We start from the raw sequence: 20,793 nt of genomic DNA on the forward strand, positions 1-20,793 counted from the left end.
AACTTCATTTGGGAACGGTGCCTTTCTTATCAGTGATGACTCATCTCACTGACTGCTATCACTATCGGTTGACATTCCTGGTCATTCTCCCCAGTGCCATCGGTTTTCAGTGCTTGCTTCATTTAAAATTGAATCTTCAATCAATCTGTGTATTTCATTTTTAATTTTTACTGTTAACCCGATTATGTCAAAAAATAAGAAAACAGCATTAAAGGAAGAAAAGAGTATTCAATGAAAAATGGGAAATGCGGTATTGTGTTATTTCAATGAATGATAAAATGTTGTATTTGTTCTGCGATGCCATATTAGCAACAGTGAAGAAATGCAGTGCATATCAGCATTATGCAACTCATAAGAACAACAAATATGCTAAATTAGAAGGAGAACCTCGAAAGTCTGTACTTAAGAAAATGAAAGATGGAAAGCAGCAACAAGTATTCAAAACTACGTTAGGACAAGGGACTAACATCACTGAAGTTGACACATAAAGTAGCATATATACTTGAAAGAAGAGGTAATCCATTTAGCAATGTGGAAATCATAAAAGAATGCATTATTGAAGTTGTGGGATGTTTAGATTCAGCTAAGGTTAATAAGTACAAACAACTACAACAACTGCCTCTTTTGAGGAGGACCATAACTGATCGGCAACATGAATTATCCCATAATATAACAGAACAACTTCATGCAATATGCCAAAGCAAAGCCATTTATTATTTGATCGCCTTGGATAAATCCACTGACATTACTGACTCAGTGCAGGTGTTATTTTTTATTCGCATTACTTATAACTGTGGATTTTCATTGTCACGAGGGCTTACTGACTTTGGGGACCCTTACTGCCAGGACAAGTGGAATTGACAACTTTACCATCTTCAAAGAAAAATGCCATGAAGCAAAACTGAATTTATGTAATTTAGTAAGTGTATGTACAGATGGCACACCTTCCACGAGAGGAAAACATGAAGGATTTGTTGTGTTACTACACAAAGAATTTCCACATCCAGATACTTTGATTTCCCTTCACTGTATTCTTCATTAGCAGAATCTGTGTGCCAAATCTACTGTTTTAAGTGGCACATTAAATAAAGTTATAGGTAATAGCATTAGCAAGGGCACATGTTGCAAGAAAGCAAGCTTATATAGTATCAGCCAAAAAAAAAAAAAAAAAAACCCTTATTTCACCCATTCCCTCACTCCAAAAGTTTGTCAAGTTCTGCCTTGAATCTATTTAAGCTATCAACTTCTACAACAACAGATGGAAGTTCGTTCCAGCAATCAACCACCCTCTGGCTAAAGGCAAACTTCCGCACATCTATCCTACAACCGTCTTTCTTCAATTTGAATTTATGCCCCCTCAGGTGATTATTCTGAGCAAGAGGAAGAATCCCATCAGGTATTCTTCCCTGAACAGGTATTGTAAACTACATTCAAGCAAATACATCAGGACGTCGCCAATTTCACAAAATGCTTCAGCTTAATGATGAAACATTCAGCGTGGATCTGCCATATCATTCTGAAGTGTGCTGGTTGTCCCAAGGACAAATACTTGTCAAACTTTTATCTTTGTGAAAACAAATCACAAGCTTTTTCGAGGAACTTAATCAACAGTGTGAATTGTAAAAAGTGGAATTCTGCAGAGATATTGCATTTTTGTGTGATATAATGTCAAAGCAAAATGAACTGAATATTTTTTTGCAAGTTAAAACCAAACCTAAATATTATATGTTGCTTAAAATACAGGCATTTTGGAAAAAGCTGACCTTTTTCAAAACCTTGCTTAACTGATCGGAACTTTCAGCCGAACACTTTCCTGAACTGGTAAAAGTAATTAATGAACAGGATACAAACAAATCATTAAGGAAATGCAACATGAGAGAATACACAGCTGTTCTAGGCTCTCGGATTGAAGGAACGGGGATTCTTCCTCTTGCTCAGAATAATTGCCTGAGAGGGCATAAATTCAAATTGAGGAAAGACGGTTGTAGGATAGATGTGCAGAAGTTTGCCTTTAGCCAGTGGGTGGTTAATTGCTGGAACAAACTGCCATCTGCCGTTGTAGAAGTTGATAGCTTAAATAGATTCAAGGCAGAACTTGACAAACATTTGGAGTGAGCAGATGGGTGAAATAAGGGTGTTTTTTGGCTGATACTATATAAGCTTGCTTTCTTGCATCATGTGCCTTTGCCAGTGCTAATCACAATGAAACATTTGCTGGTTTTGAGAAACATGATCTCACACTGAAACTAGCTTTTCAACCACACCTGATTGATGTCTCCAGAGCAGGTGCTTTGGAGACATGATGACTTACAGATGTAATTAATTGAGATCTCAGAAGATAATATTTTGAAGTCTATTTTAAATATGGAAAAATGCTGTTGAATACCCACATCTACGTCAACATGCTCATTGAATGCGATCGTGTTTTGGCACAACCTGCTGTTGTGAATCAACATTTTCATATATGACACAAATTAAAACAAGCTTGAGTTCTCAGATGATGGATATTCACTTGAAGGACCAATTAAAACTACGCTCAAATGATGTTGGAACCAAATATCAGATTATTATCTGGCATTAAGCAGTCACAAAGTCGTTAAATGGTTTGTTGTCTAAATTCGTCCATTTTTAGCTTTTATTATCATTTTTGCTAAACAAATAAGTGTCTTCACTATTTTTTTTCTTTAAATTCCTCATACAATAAAAGGCTGTAATTAAAATTGTAAATATGCCTATAAAAATAAAAAAATTTTGTATATATTTAATTCTCAGCATGTGGCCTAATAGTATCTTGGTTAAATAAAATTTGGCCTTCTGATGTAAAAAGGTTCCCCACCATGGCCTAGTAGCTTCCAAGGTTAATTCCTTGAATGTTTCCCATTTAGAATTTGTTGTTGGAACATCATCAGTCGGTCCCACTGTATGAAATTTTAAAAAATCTCTGAGACCACTAATCATCTTTACGAAAGCAAAAACCCTTCCCTTTATCCCTGATGGTAGTTACATCTTTAAGTATATCCCACATCAGTACAATGTGATCACTGCCACCTAGTGGTTCCTTTATCTGCAGATTCTTAATGCATGAAGAATCGCTGCTGATAATCAGATCAAGATTACTACTCCCTGTGGTTGCCTCTGGAACATGCTGCTGTATAAAACGATCATCCAATAAATCCACAAGTCTTACTAGTGTGTGAGTGACCAACCCACAAGTTAATATAATCTTATTTACTGGCCTGCTCTATTTACCTGTACAGTTTTTCATTATACTCATCAAAGTCATTAGGCCTATAACACGCTCCTTCTCTCAACTAGGTTTTCCCAGTTTGAGTCAGTTCACCAAACTGACTCAACATTGCAGTGTCCATCTGTGTCAACTGGATGCACTTCCTTAGATTTTGTTTCGTAGTTAACAGTATCACCCCCTCCTCTCCTTATATCCTTTCTGTACACATTGTACTCCCTGATTTTTAAAAATTTAAAACAGAATTTTGAGCAGTGTAACACTGTTACTTCCTTATTTAAGAAAAACACACAAACAAAGTACAGTGGAATGATTGCATCTTATAAAATTGCAGAAATCATTGTAAAAACTGGTAGTGCTTATATAGTTAGTGCAACTGTTATACGACCCACATTAGAGACTAACAGCAGTGATGCATCAAAATCCTTCCAGTATTTTAAAAGCATTGCCATCGAGCAATGGTTGAATTCAAAGATGAATCGATGAGATGTCGATTAACAATGAAGAGCAGCTAATTGATAAACTAAAAATGAGAATTTTCAATTCAGATTGATGAATGTGCAGTTACTGACAATGAGTTTCTTATAATGGCATATGTTCGTTATTTTGATGATGATTGTAAATTGCAAGAAGAGATGTTTTTAAAATTTTAGAAACTGACTGTACTGGAGCATCCATTTTTGCTGTTGCAAAAACATGGTTTGAAGAAAAAGAAGTATTATTGGAACATTTGGTATCCTGTAAAACTGATGATGCCACTTCCGTGGTTGGAAGATATAAAAGTGTTATGACCCACCTAAAGGAAACATGTCCCAAAGTTCTTGCAATACATGGCATCGTGCACCAACATCATCTGGTTGCAAAAAAATATTAGTTCAGTTCTTTATCAGTCTTTCGGTATAGTTATTTAAAACCATCAATAAAATGAAGTTACATAGCAAATATGATCACCTTTTCAGAAAATTTTGTGTTGGTAATGAAGAACACTATGTGAGGCTTCTTTTACATACAGAAATTAGATGGGTTTCTAAAGCCATCTAACTTCTGTTTACAAATCTTGTTAGAAACTGTCTAACAAGATTTGTAAACCTTTTTGACACGACAATTAGTTTTTTAGAAAGCAGAGGGGACACAGATATATGTCAAACCATATATATATATATATATATATATATGGTTTGACTTTTTCGAGAACTTAATGAAGTATTACTTCAATTTAATGGGAAATTAATTACAGTGATAGACTGCATAAGCATATTAAACTGAAAAACTGGAAATATTTGAAAGCAATTTAATGAGAAAACAATTGCATGGTATGCAAGAGTTAGCTTAAATCAATGAATCTCTCACCGAGAATGATCTTAAGAATTATTCAGATCATTTGTGTTCTTTAAAAGGTGAAATGAAAAATAAATTTTCAGATTTATTTTCTATTTAATGAAGTCATGGTTGTTAGATCCAATTGCATGCGATGCCAGGTCTGTTAGTTAAGAAACTCAAGAAGAACTCATTGAATTAAAATCTAACAAAGAATGCAAATATAAATTCGAAAAAGGTGGAATGGCCGAGTTGTGGGGATAAAAAACAACTAAACTTCTTTATCCAACAATGTGGTCTGAAATGGCCAAAGTACTTCTTTGTTTTCCAACATTTTATATGGTTGAAAGTGGTTTTAGTTCAGTAAATAATATATTTACAAAGGAAAGATACAGAATTGATATATGTTTAGGAAGAGACATTAGAATTAAACTTACTAACATACTGAACATTAGAACTTTTAGCTAAGAAGCATCAGACCCATTGAATATAAAGTATTTTCTTGTTTAAAATTTCATGGTGGGTGATTAGGGAAAGAAATTGTGTAAAAAAGCCCTTTAGGGGGAGCGATAATTAAAAAAAAAAAAGGTTGAGAAACACTGATCTAGACATACATTCAGCCTTTCCAGTTCTTTCCACAATTTAGACTACCATGATCATAAAACAGAATCTATTGTTCAGCCTTGCTGCCACAAGATAGCACTATAGTTGGAGGAGGCAATTATTTAAAATACTAGGTGCTAGGAGGAATCTTTTTAGATTTTGATCTCATTGCTAACTAGCACCTGAGATTTTCTGAGGTCTTCACTAAAAGAGTTGTAGAGATAAATTTACTGTTTTTACGTTCAGATTTTGTCATTATGCATTAGAGCAAAGAGCAAATTCATCATTAATTTCTTATATAAGGAGAGTAATCCTATGTGCTTGTTTCTGTAAGTTTTTACTCTCTCCTTTTTGTTCAAAATGCATGACATGTGGTGAAGATGATGACAGACAAATGCAGTTATGTGAGAACCATGTGGTGTATTATACTAACATATGGAAGTAATAAATGAAGCAAACTATACTAACAAGAGGGAATAATAATAGGAAGCTATTACAACCTGAATAATAACGATTTTTTTTATGTACTGAATATATAAATCAAGAAAAACCAGCATTAGGTTATTTAATTACATAATGATCTTTGAATCCTTTTTGGGGTAAATATATATCATTTTCTCATCCTTCCAGTGTTTGTTTATTTTAATTTTTTTTTTATATATGACTTTTAGAATTTGGTTCAGTTAAAAAATGCACTTGAAAATAGTTTCATGCAAATATTTTTTTCTGGTGATATAGGCTCCATCTCAAAACAGTTTTGTTAGATGCTCTGGATGTAAAATATGAATAAAAAATATTTACATATAATTATTTTTTATTATTTTTTTATTTATTATTTTATTTTTTTTATTTTTATTTTTTATAAAATAAAAATTTATAAAAAATAAAATAATTATTTTTTTTCTTTACTTCAGAAAAAGGAAATTATTTCATTTATAAATGAACTTCACTAAGATCAAATTTCAAATGATACATGGTGAACACTGAACATATATATGGAAACTTCATATGGTCATTAGTTCTGTGTTTCTGGTAAAGAATTGAATTCTTCATCAAACAAATTTAAAAACAACTCATATTATGATATTACTGTCATTGCCCTGGATGTGAAGGTTATATATTTAGCATAATATAATTTTTATTTAGTAATAGTTGGTTTCTTAAACCTCTAAGAAAATAATTTCATTTAATTTGCATCCCAACAAATTATTAGTAGGCTTTGCATTTTATTAATATTTATACTCTTGTAGGTCTTCTGCATCGAGCCTTTAGTGTATTTTTATTCAACATGAAAGGAGAACTGTTGTTACAGCAAAGATCAGATAGCAAGATTACATTTCCAGGTAATTATAAATTGTAAATATTAGATTAAGGCTTTCTGTGATAGCTTAAGAAAAAATTCAGGTTTTTTTTCTTTTAAACTCTTATTTATTGCTTTTCAGATGAATTTGTTCGCCTCTTATACCACTATTTGAACTTAAAACTTTCTTAACTTCTTTATAGTAGTAATGAACAACAGGCTAATGTTTACAGTTTTAAAGATTAAAAAGTCTTAATATGGTACCAAAAACTAACAGCCGTCCCACAGTTATTATTGTATTGTAGGTTTCACAGCACAAAGGCTGCTTTGAAGACTTTGTGCCTATCAGTACAATATGGCTAAATATTGTAATTATCATAAATTAAATCTAAAACAGTAGTTCATGTTGAAATTTATGACAGAAATATAATTTTGTGAAACAGGCTTTAAATATTACAATATGTACCAACATACATAGTAAAACAACACTGTGACTCTTACCATTTACTCAGTTGTGAAGATTTATCCCTCGCTCATTCTTAGTGAGCCAATAGCAGGTTAAAGAAGGTAAGAATTTGCTCAGTGAGTGATTTAGTAGCAAAGGAAAAATTTTATTCTGCTCAGATAGCTGATATCTGAATGAATTATTAAGGGAGGGAAATGCCAGAAGTTTATCAAAATGTAACAGGGTGCTTAATGATTTCGTAATAACTGAGAGCAAAGTGGAAAAGAAACTGTTGAAGTTAAACATAAGAAAGGTACTTGGGGTGGATGGGATCTATCCAGTTATATTAAAGGAGGCAGTAAAGGAAGTAAGCAAACCCTTAGCCATAATTATGAGAGCATCCTTGGACTCAGGGGATGTCCCCATGGACTAGAGATGTGCAAATGTATCCTCAGTTCACAAGGGGCGATACGAGTAATTATGGATCTGTTAGTTTAACTTCTGTTCCGGGAAAAATAATGGAGTCACTGGTTAAAGATGCATTGCAGGATCATCTAGACAAGACTGCAATAATAATTCAGACACTGCACGGGTTTGTTAAGGGAAAGTCGTGTCTGACAAACTTGATTGGATATTATGATGTGGTTACAAAGGAACTGGATGCAAAAAATAATTTTGATATCATATACTCGGGTTTCAGGAAAGTTTTTGACACTGTTGCACATGGAAGACTACCGTACAAATTGGAGCAGTATCGTATTAAAGGTAAGTTGCTACAATGGATAAAAGGATGGTTGAGTGGGAGAAGACAGAGTGGTACTCAATGGATGCTGCTCTTAGTGGACTAATGTTATTGGTGGAATCCTCTAGGGTTTTGTTTTGGGTCTATATACCTTCATCAATGATATTGATGAAGGTATATCAAGCTTAACATCGAAGTTTGCAGATGATACAAAGGTTTGCAGGGTCATTAATGACTGTATGCCACTGCATCAGAATCTAAAACATTTGGGTGGATGGGCTGAGAAGTGGCAACTGAAGTTTAACATTGACAAATGCGAAGTACTGCATTTGGGTTGAAGTAACCCCAAAGAAATGTACCAGCTGCATGGTAGAAAATGAAAAAGACTTGGGAGTAATTGTGCAGTCAGACAGAATTTTCTGATCAGTGCAGACAGGCTGCCAGAACAGGTCATGGGGTATTGTCAGTGATATATACAAAGTATAGAGGAATTTTGCTAGTAGGGAAAAGGTGGTGTTTATTCCTTTGTATAAGGCAATAGTTAGGCCATGCCTTGAGTACATACAGGTCTGGAGGCCTCATTTTAGGAAGGATGTAGAGTTACTTGAGAAAGTACAGAGAAGGGCAACGAAATGGTGGTCTTATGAAGAAAGGTTTAAGTTCTGCAAATTGCAGCATATGGAGACTAGGCACCTGTGAGGTGATCTGATGAGGTTCATAAGGCCTTGAATGGGTTGAGCAGTCTCAATTCTGATGGGATTCTTTCTCTTGCTCAGATTACGAACCTGAGGGGCATAATTTCAAATTAAGGAAAGACAGTTGTAGAATATTTGTGCAGAAATTTGCCTTTAGCCAGTGGGTAGTTGATTGCCAAACAAACTTCCATCTGTCATTGTGGAAGTTGACTGCTTAAATAAATTCCAGGAGGAACTGGACAAATGTTTAGAGGGAATGGGTGTGTTGGCTGATGCTATATAAGCTTGCTTTCTTGCATCACATGTCTTGATTACTACTACTATTAGGATTGTAAACATCAAGACTGAAGCAATGGAAAAAAAGTCTATGTCTGTTCCATTTAATTCTGAGGGTTAACTTTAATTCCAGCAAACTAAATAAATTTGAATTGCTTGATCATTTGTGGTTCTTCTTATAGGATATTGCCCCATCTGACATGTCTGTATTGTTTTAATCCTTGGTTCCCATGTGGTTTTTAGCCCTACTGCTCAGTTGGAACTAAACCTGCCTTCAAAGAGAGGTGTTTTTTTATTAAAACATTCATTAATTGTTGTGTTAGCAGGAAATATGCTGGATCAAGTATGAACAACACCACTAAGTCTAATGCTTAGTAAGGTAGTGTTTTTTTTTGTTCATGCTGAAAAAATATTATCCTTTGCAAGAGATATAGTTGCCACCCTTGTGTTTTATGACAGAATTGATCTTTCTGACTCAATTTGCCCCCTTATCTGCCTCGCTATGGAGTTCCTACATTTGAATTTTTTTTTATTTTCATTTACATATACTAGCCCTAATAAACACCTGAGAGTAGTTTTATTATAATTGTTCAGTTAGCCATTAAAAAAGAGAGCAAACTTTATTCTTTTGGTTTTTTAATTTCCAATTCAATTTATATAATATGGCCTCGGGATGATACCCTTCCTCAATTTATTAATCAATAAAGATTAATAAAAGAACTTAAAAATTCATTAAAATCTAATATCATTAAAGATTTATTATTTTTATTTCAAAGAAATAAGTGTATGAGTTAGAAACTAATTTGCATTCACTGATAGTCTAAAAATATGAGCCAAAACATTTGCCTTTCCCTTTTTAAAATTTAGTAAAGGCTACTTCTTTCCTTGTCAGTCACCGTTATAAAAGACCAGTGACGAATGAGTGCAGAGACAGTGTGTTATGAACACCAAGCCAGTGATGCCCAGTAGTACATCACAAAGTCAATGGAAAAGTTTATTGTAAATGTTTATACTTTGGATTAGAGAAGGTGATATACATGTGGTAAAAAAGTGCTAGTACATTTTAGCATTAGCAAGGGCACATGATGCAAGAAAGCAAGCTTATATAGCATCTGCCAAAAAAAAAAAAAAAAAAAAAAAAAAACCCTTATTTCACCTATCCCCTCGCTCCAAATAAATAAAAATTTTTTGTTTATACTCCGGGACGACCGAAAGGTCAGAGGAGTTTACAAGATACACAGAATACAAGAAACGGCACCGTATTCAGCAGTCACGGGCTTGAACCCCGGTCACTCAAGGCACGTGTACTTATGCACCCGTGCACCTGACCACTAGGCTATGGCGGCCTGTTTGTCAAGTTCTGCCTTGAATCTATTTAAGCTATCAACTTCTACAACGACAGATGGAAGTTTGTTCCATCAATCATATTCAGTAATTTTTATCATTATTAATAACATTAACAGTATTGAAAGCATATTAGGCTTAATATCTTGGCAGGGTATGTTATTACAGCAAGATCTAGAAAAATTAGGCAAGTGGGCTGAGACGTGGCAGTTGAACTTTAACGTTGACAATTGCAAGGTACTGCATGTGGGTAGCAGCAATCCAGAATAACATACCAACTGTAATCCAACATAAAATACCAGAATAACAGCCAAATATCCTCTGCCTCATATTTTTAAAGAGTGAACTGACAAAACTCATTTGATCTAGACTTGCTGTAAACATTGAAAAATTAAGTTATTCCTGTCTTTAAATCTTTGGAGCCAGCCACTGCTGTATTTTAAGTTGCTAAGCTAGATAATTATTCTTTTCTTGCAAAATTGGACTTGATATTTGTAAATTAGATGCACATTTTTGTTAGTATCACTTGGAGTTCTGTTGCAAGTTCCTCATGTTTTGCGCTGTGAATCCATTTTCTGTTTTTTTATTACTGTTCCAGTGTCGTGCAGTAATACCTGTTTTACTTTTTTCTACCCTGTCACACCCCTTGCATAATTTTCAGTTTACTTTCAAAGCTTAATTCTCTCCATTTACACTTTGTAAATGCTAGATGAAGTTTGTTTATATATTAAACTTTAAATTAATTTAAAGACAAACTACAAAAAGACATCAGCTTGAATCCATTAAAAATTTACACAAAAAATAGATTATAACAAAAGACTCTTTGTGCCTGGTATAACAATTGAAACTGACAAAAAAAACTGACTGTATGTTTTTCAGAGTGCATTTATGTTGTAGCTACCACAAACTAGCTTTTTTAGATATATAAAAGTAAATTCTAACAAGTGAGTGCCCGAACTGGGTGGCCCAATAAAAGGATAGCTATGCCAAGCATTGTATTAAACATTCAAAATAACATTGTTTATATCTCTTGGGGTAAAAATGGCCTTTAATATGTATTAGCCAAATATTTTTACATAGAAAAGGTTATCCTTTTACGCTTTTGCAAAAGAACAATATGTGAATCATATAAGCAGTCTGTAATCAAATTCAAAAAATGGTATGAATGTGACCATTTAATATATATATATATATATATATATATTTGTTTTAATTTTTTGAAAGCTAACACATACAGTAATAAGAAATAAATGCTTATGCACTTTTTTTTTTTTTTAACTGGAAAATAGAAGAGACTAACAGTTGGACCCTCAAATTTTGTTTATTTTTTTTTAATTATCAGAATTGATATTTTTTTCTTGTAAATGGAAAACAAGTAAAAAGCAGAATTTCTTATATTTTTTTATCAAAAAATAATAAAATTACATTCAATAAGCATTGCAGTCCATTAAGAAATTATGGAATGTTGAATTCTGCTTGTAGAATATTAATAAAAACTGAAAATATTTTGCAGAAATTAAAGTGGCAGGTTGCAGTTTTTAAAACAGTTCGGTTTTTTTTTGTGTGTGTGAAACTAAATATGATTTCACAGTATCCTTTGGTAAGGTGCCAAAGAAAAATGATGCAGTGTTTAAGAAGGCACATGCACAAGATTTTCTGTGTGTTATAAAATACAGAAATGATATGTTTGCTTTGTGTACTGTGTGTATTATTTTTCAGTTTGAAGTGGCATGAAATATATAATGTAACTAGACAATTGGATATATGCCCCCCCCCCCATTTCTCTCCATTTGTCTTTGAATTCAAAATGTTATACTCTCAGTGAACAGAGCAGTTCAGTCAAACAGGGAGATCTGACCATTCCCTTACTGAAATTTGAAATCACTTTTTTATTGGTAATAAATGACAGTAATTAAATCTGTCATCATATTATTTATGTTTAAATAACAATACAGGGTGTCCCAAAAAGAAATGCAAATTAAAAAAAAAAAAAAAATTTTACTGCCTTGAACAGAACTCAAAGTTTTTACCATGTTATAAGTGCCGCTTGAGTCATGCAAGAGTAGAGTAAGTGTAAATGGCACCTCTTCAACAGAAGGCTCAGTTTGTAGCATGGTCTCATTGAGACAAACTCGAAGAATCAAAGTATGAACAACAGCCACCATCTCATACTAGCATCGAAAATTTATGGAAATGGGAAATGTTGATCACAAAAGAGGGTATGAATATTCCGGCACAAGTACTGAAAATGTGGAACAGGCATGGGGAATGTTTGCTAGAAGCACATCCAAATCAATCAGAACTGCCTCCAGGGAACTTCAGATACCAAGGTCAACTGCACATTCCTGCATAAATCTTTAAAGTTCATTGTATGTACAAAGTGCAACTGTGCAGGCCTTGAAACCTGAAGATAAACCAAAGCGTTTTGAATGTGCTTCACCATACGGATAGCAACAAAAATTTTCCTAATTGTATTTTCCAATGTGTTCACATTGTGGGAATAGTGAATAGAGGCATAATGTTTGAATTTTGGGCTCAGAAAACCGTTATGCGGGAGTTGGAACAAAGTAGCGAAAAGATAGATGTTTTGTGTGAATTTCAACATGATCACGTAATTGGCCCTTTCATTGTTCACGAAAAGACTGTGAATATGAACACCTACTTGGATGTACAATCGAAGGTGCCTGGGATTTGCACCTTCCCACACCGGGAAAAACTTCAAGCTAATGTCTTTTTCCAGCAAGGTGACATGCCTCTGGATTCGACTCTGGCTGTGTGCAATTTGCTTGATAAGCACTTTCCAGGCCAGGAATTCCCACAACGTGACCATGTTTCTTTGATTTCCTGTTACTATGTGACTTCAATTTCATTTAATAACTAGTAATATTAAGAAAATTATTCAAGGATGCAAAGCTTGTACAGCATAAGCCATGTTTTTTTTTTTTTTTTTTTTTTCCCAGCCCTTCTAGTAATATGTCTAATGCTTAAATTTATTTAAGCTACCCACTTTCACACACTAGAAGGCATGAATGAAATTTCCACAGAACTGTTTAGAATTTTTAATTTTATGTTGTGCCATCTGAGAAAGAGTAAAGATGCTGTCAGTATTTACTTTGCTTATGCCAAAAAAACCCCACCTCAGTCTTTCTTGGAAGAAACTACCCCTGAATTCTTCAATTCAAGGGCAGTCCCGACTGCCCCCATAATTAGTTCATAATTAGATGGCAGGATTGCATGTGTGTGAGTATATCGTAATTCGCAAAGGGGGAGTCAAAGGGTAACATGGGGTCATGTCACCCTTTACAGACCTATTAGCTTTACTTCTGTTCCAGGGAAAATAATGGAGTTGCTGGTAAAAGAAGTAATTCAGGACTATCTAGAATTGCAGTTATACTGCAGATAGAGCATAGATTTGTTAAGTGGAAATCTTGTCTGACCAATCTGATTGGAAACCCTGATACAGCAACAAAGGAACTAGATGTAAAAATTAACTTTGACATCATATATTTTGATACTGTTACATGTAAAATACTGTTGTACAAATTGGAGGGACAGTTGAGTGGTTATCAATAGGCACTTCTCTTTTTGAACCAGTATTGTTAGTGAAGTTCCCTGGGGTTCATTGCTGGGCCCATTGTTGCTTTCTATATTTATTAACGATATTGATGAAGGCATATCAGTCTTAATGTTTAAGTTTGCAGAGTGGTTAATAATAGTAATCAGGGTATGCCACTGCAACGAAATCTAGAAAAATTAGGCAGATGGGATGAAAAGTGGCAATCAATTGAAGTTTTTAGCATTGACAGATGCAAGGTATGTGGGTAGCAGTAATCCCAGGTTAACTAACATACCAACTTTGTGGTACCACACTCAGGGTAGTGGAGAATAAAAAAGATACGTACAGTGAGATGTGAAGTTCTCTGAGCAGTGCAGGCAGTGAATATGAACACTTATTTGGATGTGCCTGCGATTTGCACCTTTCCGCAGCAGGAAGAACTTATGCCAGAATAGCTCATGTGGTTTTGTCACTGATATACAGGAATAGGGTAGTGATCATTTCCTTATATAAGGCAGTGCTTAAGCCACGTATCGATTGGCTCATTTTAGGATGGATGTGGATCTGTTGGATTGGGTGAGAGAAGAGAAAAACAAGATTAGTAAAGGGGACAAAAGGGTGCTCTTACCAGAAGAGGCTTCAGTTGACAAATTGCACTATCTGGAGACTAGGCACCAGTGAGGAGATCTGATTGAGGTGTGTAAAACTCTGAATGGAATCTTTCCTCTTGCTCAGACTACACACTTGCGGGGATATATATATATATATAAATAGATATATAGATAGATTCAAATTGAGAAACGGTTGCAGGATTAATGTTCAGAAATTTGCCTTGTCAGCAGGTAGGTGCTTGTTGAAACAAACTGCCATTTGGAGTTGTTGAATAAATTAAAGGGTGAACTAGACTAAACTGTGAGACAGGATGGACAGTTGATTTGGGATTTTTTTTTTTTTGATGAATCTTAGAAAGCTTCTTTGCATTTGCCACTACAGTCGGTTCTGCTATAATGCGCATTTTGGCAATGCGACTGATATATTACGGGACGATGCAGGTATAACATGATTTTCGCATTGGCTCGTGCCCGATTTTGTCTGCAAGTAACATCAGGTGAACACAAAACCCGGCACCAAGCTGAGCATAGCGACCTGTGCAACAATACATAAATACAAGTTTATGAAGCTTAAAAAATGTGTGAGAGCTATATTTCCTATTTATTGTAGTTGTATTGGTTGGAGACACACTGTTGTCATTCGTTGTATTCACAAGATATAGTAGGCCAACTCATGTTTTCATGAGCAGAGGAGTACATTTCTGGAGGTCACTACCATAAAACAATAAAAACTATTTTCAGGCCCTGGTTTATTGGACTTTTCTGTTAGTGCAACCTAATTATAAACGGGTAGTAAACTTGATCTTATTGCATTTGTGATAATACAGATATCTGGAATTCTGTGGGTTTTTACTTTATTATGGTGAAACGTGTTTCCCCTTCCACAAAATCTTCAATCATATAAAAAACATAAATAAATTTTCAGAATCTTCTCTTCATTCCTATTTTTAATGCTTGAAATTATTACTGCATATCTATCCCACTTGTGCAATATGTGCTTGCCGTGTTCTTCGTTATTGATTACTTATCTTTTTTACCCAAAAAAAAAAAAAAGTCTGTGAATAGAAATATTAATTAGTATGTATATATTACAGTGCTATATTTACTGTAATATTTATTTATTTATTAGAAATTTAAGATGTTTAAACCTGTGTTAGCAATTTTATTGGGTTTCTAACTTTAAGTGTTTTCCTTACGGCATGTTTTTTTGAGTGCTCTGCCCCTATTCCTATTTTTCCCATAAGCTCTGTTATTTTTAATGTGCGAAATGCCACAACATGAAATATTTAGGAACACATACGGTGTTATAGCAGTACTGCCTGTATTAAACTTTTCTGTTGGATATTGTGACAAGTTTCTTGGATCCTTGAGAAATGATATAGTGCAGACATTATTCTCTTGTTATCAGTCTCCCAGACTGGAGGCATATATAAAAAAAAAACATGGCACTTGTTTTTTTTTTTCTTTTCATTATGTAAATTTGTATGTGGTATATTACTGTTGACCACTAAAAGACAAAATGAATTGCCTGAAACATATGACTATTTAATTTGAAAAAGTTTTACAACAGTGTAATGTTTCTGATTACATTAATTTTATACCAGCATGCTCTTCAATGATCACATTGGAGATTCTGAAGGCTTGCTATTGTAATTTCTTCCCATGAAACATGGGGGAAAACTTTTGTCAGAGTATATTTGATGTGGAAAGTAGACCAGAAAAGATGAAATATACTTACTTGGACTCTAGCAAAGCTCTAAATATTAGATAAAATGAAAATGTGGATTTATATGTGCCATAAGAGATGGTCTTTAAAAACAAAAGCATTAAAGCCGATGAACCATTATAAACATTTTTTACTTGTTTATGACACCTTACAATGGACCATACCTTGTAAAATTAAATCAGGATAATTTTTGCTTTTCTGAATATTTGTTTAAACTTAGATGTGTTTTCTAATTTGTTATGGAACAATTTTAGTATTTAGTTAATCAGTACAATCATTTTACCTCCCTCTTCCCCTCAATTTTATAGGTTATTATACTAATACATGCTGTAGCCATCCTTTATATATTTCCAATGAATTAGAGGAAAAAGATGCTGTTGGTGTAAGGAGAGCTGCTCAAAGACGACTAGGAATTGAACTTGGAATTCCTGCATCTCAGGTATAATTTTTCATTTATGAAGAATGTGAAGTCTCCTCTATGACTATGTGCTATTACTGTGACATGTATTAAAGCATTATTTTTTTGGATATAGGCATGTTTGCACACAGGTATACTCTTGATGAATAGACAAAACATTGCAGTGCAGTCACTGTTTGTAGGAGCTTACAGTTAAAAGTTAATAATGCTACACATTTATAATTTTGTGTGAAATGTTGATTTTCTTTTTTAAGTGCAGTGTTCTCCTTACATTTACTTAAAAAAAAAAAAAAAAAAGTTTTTGAAAGTATTGGGTTGGTTATTGCCACTTGAGGGGGAAATTAATTTTTATTTTATTTATTTATTTTTATTTTTTCCTCCCAAAACACAAAGTTAATAGAACCTAGACTACTTAGTACTGTATATGGGTTGAAGGTTGAAAAGACAAATGATATTTGTTGACAATTTGTAGACTTTGAATTTCTGTAGATTGTAATTTTCAGTAAATAACATGTGAAGGAAGATTGTTCCAAAAAACAGAAGTTGGAGGGATAAATGAGGGAGAAGAAATGTTGGTTCTGTTAGTTTGAAGTTGAACAGTAAATGGTTGCTTACTGGTTTGGAAGAAAGAGAGGGAAGGAATTGTAGGTGCTAATTCAGAAGAACAGTGCCCATGGAAATATATATAGAAAAGATGTGCGGTAGAGACAGAATGAAAAAAAATTTGTTAGAGATGGATTATTAATTAACCATAATACTGAATGGATATAGAAGCTTAAGAGAGGCCACTTGATATGGGCACCTGTACATGGTGATGGGACCTTCCAGTGATGTTTCTAGTCCTTCAGATTAGCATCACTGGTATCCAGTGCCCACAGTCGAAGTTCCAAGCTTCCACCATAGGAATCCTGCATGGTTGAGAGGTTCAGCTTCGGCACACTACTTTGACAAAATAGGTAGTCCTGGGGTGGCTTGACTAGGGTCATTCGGCTAGTTGGTTCAACAGTCTCTCAGACCATATCCTATGAGAGTAGGGGCATGGCACTGCCCTGCACCACCACCAGCCTGAATTCAAGCTGCTGGTGGTGCAGGTATGGAGTCTATGCCACCCCACTCCCGAGGTGATTAATGGCTTGCTAGGTAGTGGTCTTCCCATTTAAACTCTGTGGTGAGTGGGGAACCAAAATAAAAATAAGTCGTGAATCTTGATAATGTTAACTTTTCTTCTGGGACCCCAACATGGGCCCTACCTGAGAACAATGATGCTACCACAGCAGCAACAAAAAGACTCAGAGCAGAGGGGGTATCAGGACCTATACCATGCTTCGTGATAATCCACTCCACTAGCAAAAAGTCCATAACAGAAATGTCACCTTCTTTATACAGGGGGGTTAGAAAGTTTTGGCAAGCGCTCCTAAATTGGTAGATTGGCTACATTTTGGTGACCTTTTCATTGAAACCAAACATAAGTATTCAGAACAGTTTCAAGCCACTATTTCCAGGGGAATATCGATTACAGTTGTCCCTTCATAAAACACTAAATTCATATTGTAGCATGATCTCTGAATGGTATATTCTGGAAGTATCAGAGGAAGAAATCTGTTCTGAACCTAAGGAGCTGATAGCTGTAAAGAGAATATTCGTAGCCGAGTGGGTAAAGTACCTACCCGGCAACCCAAAGGTCGCGGGTTCGATTCCCGCCTCGGGCTTGGATCAAAGTACTGCAAAAACCTTGGGAGGTGCAATATGGCCACAGAAGCCGATGCGCCAACAACTACCAAATCAAAAAAAAAAAAAAAAGAATATTCGTGCATATGAATAGGAATCCAGTACCCACTAGAAACTTCATTGTTACTTTGAACTTGCAATTGTCTCCTAATTCCATCACAACATGGTACCTGCACTGCCTGATAAAGCTATACATACTGAAGCCCATACAATGTTTCAAGTGACAAAAATACAGACTGTTGCAAATGGCCTGTCATAGAACCCTTGTGTGTTCATGATATGATATAAAGGACTGTGAAATTCATGGGATCTATCCAGTTATATTAAAGGAGGTGACAAGGAAACTAAGCAAACCCTTAGCTATAATTATGAGGGCATCCGTGGACTCAGGGGAAGTCCCCACTGACTGGAAATGTGTAAATATATCTCCAATTCACAAAAGGGATCAAAGGGTTACATGAGTAATTACAGACCTGCTAGTGTAACTTCTGTTCCAGGGTAAATAAAAAAGCATTGCAGAATCATCTAGACAAGACTGCAGTAATAATTCAGACAGACACAGCATGGGTTTGTTAAGAAGTCTTGTCTGACCAATTTGATTGGATACTATGATGTGGTCACAAAGGAACTGGATGGAAAGAATAATTTTGATGTCGTATACTTGGATTTTAGGAAAGCTTTTGATACTGTTGCACATGGAAGACTACTGTACAAATTGGAGCAGTATGGCATTAAGGGCAAATTCCTGCAATGGATAAAAGGATGGTTGAGTGGGAGAAGACAGAGTGGTAATCAATGGACACTACTCTTCTTCGACTAATGTTATTAGTGGTGTTTCCCAGCGTTCGGTGTTGGGCTCGTTGTTTTGTATATTTATCAATGATATTGACAAAGGTATATCAAGCTAATGTCAAAGTTTGCAGATGATACAAAGGTTGGCAGGATTGTTAATAACAGTATGCTGCTTGTCAATGATATACGGGAATTTTGCTAGCAGGGATAAGGAGGTGATTATCCCCTTGTATAAGTCAATGGTCAGGCTACACCTTGAGTACTGCCTACAGGTCTGGAAGCTTCATTTTAGGAAGGATGTAGAGTTGCTAGAACGAGTACAGAGAAAGGCAGCAAGATTGTTGAGGGTAAAAAGGGGTGCTCTTATGAAGAAAATCTCGTAGCCGAGTGGTCAAGAGTGCGAGTGCGGTAGCACATGCTCTTTGAGTGGACCGAGGTTCAAGCCCTGACTGCTAAATACAATTAACATTTGTAATGATTGATTTATTGTAAACTCCACTGACTTGGTGGTCGTGCAGGAGTATAAACAAGAATTTTTTTTTTTAAAGTTCTGCAAATTGCAGCATCTGGAGACTAGGCTCAATGCTGATGGGATTATTCCTCTTGCCTGATGCTGTTATAAGCTTGCTTTCTTGCATCATATGCCTCTACTAATGCTAAAAGTATCAGTAGAAGAAATCTGTTCTGAACCTAAGGAGTTGATAGCTGTAAAGAGAATATTTGTGCATATGAATGGGAATCCAGTATCTACTAGAAACTTCATTGTTACTTTGTACTCTCTATTGACTCCTAGTTCCATCACAGCATGGTACCTGCACTGCCTGATAAAGCTACACATACTGAAGCTCTTATGATGCTTCAACTGTCAAAAATACACTGTCGCAAGTGGCCTGTCATCGTACCCTTGTGTGTGTTCTAGATATGATATTAAGGACTGTAAAATTATGGGATGATCAGCTACAAAACCTGTATGCATTAACTGCCAAGTAGAACACCCTGTGTACTCAAGGGCATGCCAGCAGTGGAAGGAGGAAAAATATTCAAAGGCTCAAGGCAGAGCTGAACATATCCTATCAGGAAAACAATGAAGCCAATAAGCAGCAATAGGTCAGCATATGCTAAAAAAGTTGCAGGGAAGCATTATATTGGAATGCAAACTGATGTGACTATTCCACCAGGAGAATCATTCACTCCCATTGCAAGCTATTTATTGAGCTCACAAATACCAATTAAAAAAACATGGTCAGTTGCCACTCTGATATCAGTACCTCCTACTGCTGAACCACTACTGTGTGTGTGCGTGCATTGGCTAGAAATAGCATAATCTGGTGGCTTGACCCAGTCCACCATCAAGTCATTTGTATTGCTGTTGGAGTGTCCTGAACATCTCCTATCCAGAGTGTATATGTTAAAGCAACTGAATTGCCCTTTCTTTGACAAAAGCAATTGTCATTACAGTACACGTTTAAACTAAAATCCCTGCTAGACCACCCCACATGGACATTGTTTTTGATCCATGTTGGGAAAACCTCTATATATCAGCCTCAAGACTGCCAATCATCCCTTTTGGTATTCATATCCAAAATTTACCAAGAGAATTGAACATTGTCCATGATAATGTGACAGTGATCACAGCAGTCTCATCTACCTTGCATTCTTGAATGCTATTATACAACTTCTCTATTAAAACCTGTGAAAGTCCACTCCTCCAGATTCTGTCTACTAACAGTTCTATACTGCTGAGCAAGCTGAATACTCTGACTTCTTACCTGTCCTCACTGATGGCTTGAGGTCAGTCATTTGTGGTTTGATGTCATCTTCGTAGATAATACTATATCTGAGAAGATTCCTGATGAATGCAACATAAACTCTTTATGCTACAGAATATTACCCTTGGATGTGATTAAGCCCCACAATTAGTATTAGTATTAGTAACGGCCGCATGGTGCAAGAAAGCCTATGGCTTATGCTGCACCAGCCAAAAAAAAATTCCGAA

General features: G+C 35.2%; 1 protein-coding gene across 5 annotated transcripts in view; it reads left to right on the plus strand.

Annotated features, from left to right (window-relative positions):
• Positions 1-20,793, plus strand: part of Idi (Isopentenyl-diphosphate delta isomerase) — a 90,349-nt gene that overhangs the window by 48,356 nt on the left and 21,200 nt on the right. For all 5 annotated transcript variants that reach the window (XM_090381614.1, XM_090381605.1, XM_090381618.1 and 2 more), the window contains 2 exons: positions 6,415-6,507; positions 16,168-16,298. In XM_090381614.1, the coding sequence (XP_090237740.1) occupies positions 6,415-6,507; positions 16,168-16,298 (224 nt within the window). The remainder of the gene's footprint in view (positions 1-6,414; positions 6,508-16,167; positions 16,299-20,793) is intronic.

The sequence above is a fragment of the Mastigoproctus giganteus genome, chromosome 1, assembly GCF_048544385.1.
Source record: "Mastigoproctus giganteus isolate SK-2022 chromosome 1, ASM4854438v1, whole genome shotgun sequence".
Taxonomy (NCBI): Eukaryota; Metazoa; Arthropoda; class Arachnida; order Uropygi; family Thelyphonidae; genus Mastigoproctus; species Mastigoproctus giganteus.